The following is a 10,032-nucleotide window of genomic DNA, read 5'->3' as shown; positions in this document are numbered from 1 at the left end:
ACTTACTGATGGAGCTGTGCAGGGGGAGAGCAGTCACACTGACCAGGTCAGTGATCTTGCTCTAAACAACTACCACTCTCAACTAAATAATGCCAAGAAATACACCCTCCACACCCACCTTGAAACCAGCACCACCTGAAGCAAGGAGCTCTTCTGCATTGTCATGGTGTTTTCCAACCTCACAGCAACAGAGAGCACCATCCCCCTCTACCAGGATCTCTACGACTCCCTAGCAGACTTTTTCCACAACAAAATCGCAACCATCTATGAACACTTCGACCCCCAACCACGCCCAGCCATCCTCGACAGACTTCCCACAAACAATGTCCACAACCTAGCATCAATCACTATGTGGTACACACTCTTAACCCAGACCACCATCATGCGCTCCATACCCTCAGGAGCACCCAGGGATCTCTGCCCCGACCATATTTTCAACAAGGGAATCAACTACATCAGCAAGAAACTCACCACCATCCTCAACACCCCTATCACCTCCGCCAACTTCCCAGCAGCTTGAAAGCACGCAGAGGGCAAACCAATCCTAAAAGAAACCTCAGCAGACCCAGCGGAACTCATAAACTTCAGACCAATCTCCCTACTCCCCTTCCCAGCTAAAGTTCTGGAAAAAGCAATAAACATCCAACTCACAAACCACCTGGAAACCAACAGAATCATGGACCCCTCTCAGTCAGGATTCCATGCAAATCACATCACAGAAACAGCCCTTATTGCAGCCACAGATGACATCAGAGTCCTCATGGACAAGGGAGAGGTTGCTGCCCTGATCATCCTCAACCTCTCCACATCATTCAACGCCGTGTCTCACTACATCCTCCTATACGATCACTACCAGATGGGAATCCCAGAGAGAGTCCCTTAAGTGGATCACTTCCTTTCTGACAGGAAGAACCCAGAGCATCCGCCTTCCACCATTCTCCTTGGTGCCGAAGGACATCATATGCGGAATTCCCCAAAGATCATCTATAAGCCCTACCCCTTTCAACACCTACATGGCCCACCTGACCAAGCTTGTCAGATCACACAGCATGAGCATAATATCCTGTGTGGGTGACACTCAGCTCATCCTGTCCCTGTCCTCAGACCCCACCAACACCAAAGCAAACTTCCACAGATGCATGCCCAACATCGCCAGCTGGATGCAGAGCAAATGTCTCAAGCTCAACACAGATAAAACTGAGGTATTCATCTTCAGGAGCACCTCCTCCCCCTGGAATGACACCTGGTGGCTAACCAAACTCGGTCCCCCAGCTACGCTCACAGCACATGCACAGAACCTAGGCATCATACTTGACAGCAAGCTCTCAATGAGGAAACAGGTCAACGCTGTTTCGTTGGCATGCTTCCACATCCTTCGCATGCTGAAGAAAATCTTCAAATGGCTTTCCACTGACACAAGAAGAACCGTCACCGAGGCACTCATGACCAGCCGCCTGGACCAAGGCAACACCCTCTACATAGGGATTACCACACAACTTCTAAACAGGTTCCAGACCATACAGAATGCAGCAGCAAAGTTCATGCTTGAACTCCATAGGTGAACCTACATAAACCCCAACCTCAAAGGGCTTCACTTGCTCCCCATAAAAAACGATGCTAGTTCACCCACACCTACAAAGCCCTCTGCAACACAAGCCTAGCATAGTAAACTTTCACCAACCCATCAGACAACTACATTCCTCATCCTTCTAACTGGCCCACACTTCTAGCATCTACAGAAGCAGTAGCGGCGGCCACACCTTCTCCCACAAGGCCCCAAAACACTGGAACGTCCTCCCCCTTCAACTCCGAACAGCCCTAACCCTTCAGGAGTTCAGAAAGAATATGAAAACGTGGCTGTTCAACAGATAGCCCATAGTAGCAGCACATTCCTCCACACAGCACCTGGAGACCCTCATGGGTAATAAGAAGTACTTTATAAATCCATCTTGATTGATTGATCAAATATATTTATCTTAACAGGCATAACGTATGCGTATTCTGCAAAAAATCTCACATGTTTACGGTACGCCAGCATTCGTACCCACACTTACTACTCTTCCTCAGCATGAACATCATGAAATATGACATCTCAATTTTGTGTTCAGTGTCACAGTTAACAATTTCAGGTCCCATCAATGCTTGTAATAGTCTCACAGGATACGACGAGCAGAGATTATTTCCTGCATAACTCCAGTGCATTCTCTAAAGGTTTGCAGTCCAGAGATACTTGCAAATGGCATTACTCTACTTAGCATCCTTGCAATGATTAAGCTCACATGTTATTAGTCAGAGTACCAATTATTTAAAAAAACAGAAAGGTGAGGCATATCATTGTAGCAGTATATTTTTAAACCTGAAAATTACCAGTTTTCCCTTGTTGGCCTTCCTAGTGTTTCTTATTCTTTAGAGAATCTGTATTTTCTTTTATAAAAACAATACAGGGTGATTTCAGTCACTGTGTCCAAACGCATGCACGTTCCAGCAGTGCTATCAGGAAAATACTATCAAATAATAGCACAAGCAACAAAAAAAACAACATGGAAAGGCTGCTCTTAAGACCGTAGGTACTATCTGTCATTCTGCTCATGCTTGAAAATTCTGAATTAAACTCTATATACTATTGGTGCATTTACAAACTGTATTTATGAGGCCCAAATCCATCTGTAAAGCCTAGCAGCAGCAACAGCTTCGATGGGTATCAGATCTAGGGGTGTTCACAGTTGCTAGGATTTCTCTGCATGCCACAGCACTACACTGCCGTCTTGAAATTAACGAAGTTTCTAATTTTTTTAAACTATTTGTTAGGGGAAAAATACTATAGAAACTGTATTTGTAGTAAATGCCCCTTTAAAACTCTCTTCTTGTGAAAAGAATGTATTGGAAGAAACATTCTTCCTCAGAATTAGATGCATGTAAAAAAGACCCCCCACCCCAGGGTAATGTGGCATGGATTACCGAATTTTACGGCACAAAAATTGAAATTTTGCAGCACAAATGTAGAAAGTTTTGCGGCATTTTGCTGCACTTTATTTTGCTATTTCATATAACATAATGCACCCTGGGCCCGCCGTGGGCCCCGTAGGCTCCATGCCCTAGATTTTAATCCAAAAATGTCCCCTGGGGCAGCCGTGTGCCCCATGGGCGGTAGGCTCTAGATTTAATTAAAGAAAATGGCCCCCTGGGCCTTTCCTCTCTCCTTATAATTTCGCTGAATTGCTCACCTCTATGTGTGTCGGTGGGTGCGAGGGAGAGAGTGTATGTGTATGTGTGTGTGTGTTGTTGTGTGTGTATAAGCATTACAATTGAATGTGGTAGAAAAACAGAAAGAGAAAAGGAGGTGGCTTTTTAAAATATGCTATGGGATTAGGGCACCAGCTGCAGAGTTGTTTGAATGCCTAGAAAGTTTCAGATGATAATGATAACAGTAAGGTAACTCTGGTGGTTAATGCACTTCCTGGCGAGATATGTGTTCTTGTGTAGTTTCAGTTTTGATTCATAAGGTATAGTCCTTCCAAGTATCCCAGGTCCATACTGGATAGCAGCTCCAGTCCAGGGTTTTTCCTTTGAACTTTTGCTCTTTTTGTCTTGTTTATCCCATTATCAAACCAAGACTAGAAATCCTACAATTCACAGACAAAAGCTGAACAGGAGCAGCTCATCACACACAGATCTGGGAAACTTGGCAGCTATGAAAGCAGCATTGAGAAAGAGAGAGAGAAAGAGAGAGCACTAAAGTAAGAGAGAGACAAACGAAAATTAAAGAAAAAAAGGGAGACAACGCAACATTAAGGTAAGAAAGAGTCAAGGAAAGAAAGCAAGAAAGGGAGAAACAAAGAAAAAATAAAGTAAGTGAGACAAAGAAACATGAGATGGAAAAAGAAAGTCAGAGAAAATAAGAGAACGAAAGAGGGAGTGATATAGACAGAAAAGAAGACAAACCAAAAGGAGTTCCAGTGAAAGAGATAGAGAAACAGCAAGAGAGGGAGAGAGAGATGGAGAGAGACACAGAGAGAAATAACCCACGGGAATCAGAGTGAAGACAGACAGCGCAAGAAAGAAAGGAAGAGGGAGGAAGGGAAAGAAAACTAGAGCCAAATAGAGAAACATATAAAAGAATGAGTGCCACTAAGCACCAGTGAGAGGGAAAGAGAAGTAGAGAGAAAGAGTGAGAGAGGACGAGAAAGCTGGGGAGGACGTTGGGGATTCATAATCTCAGCACTTTGGAAGACCCCTTTTCCTTTGGAAAGCTTATTAAGGAGCGAGTTGCCTTAATGGGCCTTTCACTAACATTAGACCTCAGCGTTGCACCTCGGACCTCACTCCTTCAGCAGAAGACCACCTCACAAGTGCAAGGAAAAGAACCCTGGCATCGACCGTCACTTCACTGACAACATTTCGTGCTTTGGTTATTGCATGAAAAGAGAATGCAAACAGTTTTTTCTTTTCATTTTTAACATTAAAATAATTAGGTCAGTTATTTATTTTAGACATAGCAACCTTCAATGGCCTCTTCGAGGAAAAGTTGCTTAATATGAGCACATCTAACGCACTGTTGTATGTGTTGCCGAAAAGTTCATAACCTCATTTGTGTGTATTTAGATACCTTGAAATACTTTATTTGATTTCAAAAATATAATCATAAAAGCAGAACATACACACCACACATGTACAAAAAAGATAATTGAAATGGCCAAGAATTGTAAAAGAAGATACAATCAGGGAGCCTCAGATGGTTCACACGTGTGCACAGTACGATTGTGTTCGCATTGTAGGGGGTGAAGGACTGAAGTCTTTTATTGTGTTTGGCTGCCGCGTACAATTATTTGTTGATTTCTAATTAATCAACGTTCAGGAAAAATTGCCTTTGGCTTTGCTCCTTCTATTGCGAGAAGGCCACTGAGCCAATAACAAGGAGGGTCGCCTTTTCCAGATTTCGCAGGCACTTTGGTTAAAAACATGGAGGCAGATTTACAAGCCCCTTGCACCACTTTTGCGTCAGTTTTCCCATGTTAAAAGTGACGCAAAAGTGGCGCAAGGGCCAGATTTACAAGCCCCTTGCGCCACTTTTGCGTCACTTTTAACATGCGAAAAGTGACCCAAAAGTGGCGCAAGGGACTTATAAATCTGCCCCTTAGAAAAGCCTTTTTACAAAACTGCTCATTTTACGATTTGTTGCAAATCGTCAAATCCTGGAGGGTCTGGTAAGAAGCAGTAGCTCTCAGGCACATTTTTGCAAAGGCTGTAAGGTTGACATTGCATGAAGTGCGAAGCTATAGCTTTTTCTAAACAGACAAATGGACTGTATAAAAGTATATCTATCCAGAGAACCGTCAGGAGTGAATTTGACCATAAAATTAAAAAAAATATATATATATTCTTTGTGACAACTTAGAAGTCAATTTTCTTTTCTTTATTCTGAACAGTGGGTACAAGTGGGCACTCATCTTTCACAGCATGCATTTCTGCTGTTGTTTTCGCATAGACTATTGCACTGGATGTTGCACCTGGAGTGCAAATTCTACTCTAAACAACACTGGTGCATTTTGGCATTTTAGCATCTTCATGCAAGACTCTGCATGGTGCAAAGCAGCATTTTTGGTGCCAATACCACGGATGCCAAATTCTCTGTAAATCTACCGCTGCACAGTTTGCGATCCTTCATGCTATGGAGCTCTGCAATTTGTAATGCAATGCTCCGTTAAGTGGAGGATAGAAATTCTTGGCTCTAGAATATCCACACTTGATACACGGTTAACTGCAGATGGCCGTACTTTGGGGCATATCATCAGGGACGGCGATAAATAACGCAAAGCGAGCTTAGCGCTTTTTTATTTATCGCCGTCTATCTCTGGAATTTATCGCCCTGGTAGCGCGTTATTAACAAAGCATTTCTTCAGGGCGATAAAAATTCCAGAGATAGCGGGGAAATCACCGTTTTGCAGGGAACATCGCTGGTTTTCCAGCGATGTTCCCTGCAAAACGACGATAACCTTGCTGATACGACCCTGTGGTCGTATCAGCATAATCCACCCCCAACGTTAGGGATAGGGTAAGTCTGCATTTTAGCAGATGTTAGTTTTTGCCGAAAACAGTGGTTTTCTCCAAAAACTAACGTCTGCTTAAATGCTGGGGCAGCCGTATAAATATCGCGATGTGCACATCAGCGATATTTGCAAGGTTGTACTGCCCAGTGACGCCCACTTTGCATCTCATTAAAGATGCAAAGGGAGGCGTCGGGTAAAAGGGTGCTAACATGCGCTATTGCATGTTATCACCCTTTTGTAAATAGGGCGAAAAGATTATCTCTGCTTTTTTGGCTTTTAAAGCCAAAAAAGCAGAGATAATGCCCTTGTTAATATGCCCCTTTGACCTTGCTTTTGACCCTATACTTGACCATAGTTTGGAGTCTTTATATCACAAAAAGACCCCCTGGGATGGAATAAAGAGGAAACATCAGGGGTGCAACAGGCACGTGCGCGATTTGTTTCGCACCCCAGGGCCCTGTGGTATTACAGACGGAGCTGTAAGGCCCCGTCTGTACTACAGATAGCACCGGTGCTATCTTAAGAGGGAGCAAAGGTATAGAAACCATCAGCAGGCACCACAAAAAGATAACTCACAGTCAGTGCACCCCCTTAGGGCTGCCCTCTGGTGGGAAAAGGGGGAACTATGCACCCCTGACTCCCTAAAGCAGGATGTATTTACATAGTTTCCAGCATATTTATTGTTTCCCTTTACAGGGCTGTCTCTTGGAAATGTGACTGCTCATGAGGAAGCTTCGCAAGACTCTGCGCGTGGATAAGAATGCGTCTAACTCTGCCAGCGTGGATCTTCCTGATGCATATTTCTATCTCGATGACTGTCACACCACTCTGTGAACTCTCCAGCGAACCCCTGCAGGCTTACTCCAAGGGAGGGGATGTGGTGTTTGGGGCACTGGCACCGGTGCACGCACAAATGGTCCTCCCCACGCTCAGCTTCACGCAGGCTCCGCCTAACCGACGCTGTGACAAGTAAGTGCATGGACTAGGGACCTTTTCATACGAAGGGGGATATCTTCAGTAATTCTAACCTGCATTAATGAACATATTTAAAGCTCTAATCCCAAAGCCACCGAGTTTAGGTTTTGAAAGCTGTGTGCTAGACATTTTTCTGCACATTCATTTGCATTTCTTTGCAAAGGAGAGCAAAGTTCTTGTCACCAAGGCTTGTTTACAAATGCCCAATAAAGACAGGTAGTGCACTATCTGTGAACGTTTCGGTTGCTTGTTTATGTTTGAGTTTTTTTTAATGCAGAGAGGTAATTGGTTTACTGTGTGTAACTTGTGGAACGAGAATGTCTCTTGCATGGTAAACATCTGTGTACCCTTGCCGTGAGTGCATGTGAAACTGGCATCTTAACTGTTCTTTGGTCCTGTCATCATGTTAATCTAGTGTGTGCCAGAGACTAGGCTTGTCCTTGATTACGGAGGGTACAAAGCCTGTTCTGTGGCCTTTAGGGATCCACAATACATGATCTAGAAGTGGGCATGAGACTACTGTCCATGCCCTGGGTAAGTCACGTAAAGTGGTGATGGAGTAGTTTTTCTTAAACTTTAGCATGACCAGACCATTTTTTGCTGTGTCATGAAAGAGGATGGTTTTATGAACTCTGTCATGTAAAGTTCTGCTTTTTCGTGATACCAGACTATGTGCTGATTTTCTGTTTGTGTGTGTCGAGTGTGTGCATTTGCGGTGGATTTGTAGCACATATAGGCTATTAGGACTCTGTGAAATGTATTGCCTGTTTTACTGTTGCTAGAGGGAGGAAACCAACACACTACCATTAGAAATTAAATGAGTTCTTTGTTTTCAAAGCAGTGGCAGCTCCTCCGCTATGGCGACCCCCTGCACAACCCCCCCATGACTCCCCCGCCCGCCCCCTACCCACGAGCAATGTCAGCCACCACTGTAACAAAGGGCTGATGATTAGTTCTTCTTGAGCACTGCCATTTGCTAGATGGTTAGTTATGGGGTGGGACTGCACTTTCTTTTGTTCAAGGTGGGAAAGTTGCCTACCAGGGATCTATATGTTTCTCTGTTGGTGATTACTGCTTCAGGAAGGCTGATGACAGCCAGGTGCAGAGCTCTCAAGCTTCATTGTGCTCTTGGTTTTGATACTCTTCCTTGAAGCCAGCATCATTACTTCCTGCTGGGAGAGCCATCCTCTTGCATAAAGGCTATGTCTGAGAAGCAGCCAGCAAATTACATTTTAAAGAAAAACAACTCAAACTGGCTCTATAACCCTAGACAGTTGATCAAAATTCCCTCTCTGAAAAATGAGTATAAACGTGGGAAACAAGCCAGCCTAACACGTTTGATTCCAAATTCTTCTTGATCAAGGAAGGTCAAGAGTACTCAAAGACCTGCTTTGTGAGCAGGATTAGTCTCTGCATTGCAGCCGGTCTCCCAGTGTTGAGGAAGCATCAACGAAAGTCTGCAGTTTCTGGTGGAGGAGTTCAAGGGCTGTCTAGAGCCTAGAAGCCTTCCTGCTTGAGAAAGGGGAGAGGGCCTGGCTGTGCAGAGCTAGAGACTGTCCAGAAGGAGAAGCCCAGCATGTTCATGGCATGCAGAGCAACTAGAGGAAGCAGAATACCTAAATGAAGTGATGCTAGGCCAGACCTTTGTTGTGTAGTGGATTGAGGATCTTCCAGAGCTGCTCCTGGTGTGAACTGCTCCAGGATTTTGTAGTGCTGAGTATCAATATCAGGCGCGCAACACCCATTGGACTCAAAGGGCTTCAGTCCCCCCCGTCGTGTGTGGCAGCCCGGGATGAGACAGCTTCCCGGGCAAAAAAGCAGCCGCACCCGAGCACTTCACAGGTCTTTAAAAGACAATTTGCATGTTAATGAGGCCTTGCTGTTGTTTCACCCATTCTAAGAGCCCCTGCAGCTCCACTCTGCCTATTGCTTAAAGTTCAGCCCCCCCCTAAATTTTTGCTCAGCCCCCCCCGAAATTTGGCTCTAGTTGCGCCTCTGATCAATATGCTGTTCGACATCCTGTTGTGTGTGTGAGAGACTGGTATTACTGATTTCAGAATTGGATACCCCCGTCCACCCACTCATGACCGGGTCTTTGGCTGCATTTGCTCTGTCCAAACACCAACCTACACACAGCCTGGGAGGCTGCAATGGCCTAAGATGATGACTGCCATCTCAGCCTTCCTCACACTTTCCATCCAACCACCAATTTCCTTGTAAGGATGCCACCTCCGACAGAGCACGAACAATGAACATGCTCACCTGCACCACCAGAGCTGCATCTTGAGAAAAGCAGGTAAAAGCTGGACATTACTAAGAGCGGGGCGAGAGACTGAAAGATCAAAGAATTATGTTGTATGAATTTAGGACATTTGACAGGTGAACTTCTTCTGGGTAAATCATTCTGTACTGATTTGCACATCTAACCAGTGGGATGCTTTTGAGTGAACTGCGACTATGCCTAATTAATGTTTCTACCCATGCTATACACCAGGTCTGTAAAAGCTAGGGAGGATGAAGGAACTACTGAAAGGGATGTGGCACCTTTCTGAAGATCTCAAATAAGATTGCAACCTGTAACTGACAACCCAAATTTAGTTGTGTAGTATTTTATTTTGCTCTTAGATTAAAATACATTTTTTTAACTAAAAGATAAGCACTGACTGGATGATAGTTTATTGTGTCTGTTTGTTGACACTTACGTTCTGTGCTCCTGTCCCGCGCACTATTTACTTGACAAGCCTTTGACTGCTCACCCTCACTACACTGAAAGTCAAGTGCAGAACAGGTGTATTTGGCCTGCATGCATCACCATAGTAGGATGAACTTGAGGACACTAGGGGCAAATTACGTTTACCAGCACAGTTGGGGCCCAGTAGCATTGACTGCCGAGTAGCCCGAAGCAAGGTTTGGTAGATTCTCACAAATGAACAGAAGTGCATTGGGTATAAGTGTGATTTATTTTGGTAATGAGGTACTGCAGATGGTTTAATGGTCGTATTTGGGGAAG

The 10,032-nt window shown here is 44.5% G+C and overlaps 1 protein-coding gene across 1 annotated transcript in view; it reads left to right on the top strand.

Annotated features, from left to right (window-relative positions):
* The first annotated feature begins 6,807 nt into the window (after positions 1 to 6,807).
* The window catches only part of LOC146812077 (extracellular calcium-sensing receptor-like), a 316,208-nt gene continuing 312,983 nt past the window's right edge, over positions 6,808 to 10,032 (top strand). Inside the window, exon 1 of the mRNA XM_085615124.1 lies at positions 6,808 to 7,016. Within this exon, the coding sequence (XP_085471250.1) occupies positions 6,808 to 7,016 (209 nt within the window). The remainder of the gene's footprint in view (positions 7,017 to 10,032) is intronic.

The sequence above is a fragment of the Triturus cristatus genome, chromosome 7 (assembly GCF_964204655.1).
Source record: "Triturus cristatus chromosome 7, aTriCri1.1, whole genome shotgun sequence".
NCBI classification, from domain to species: Eukaryota; Metazoa; Chordata; class Amphibia; order Caudata; family Salamandridae; genus Triturus; species Triturus cristatus.
This window is presented reverse-complemented; position numbering and strand designations above follow the sequence as displayed.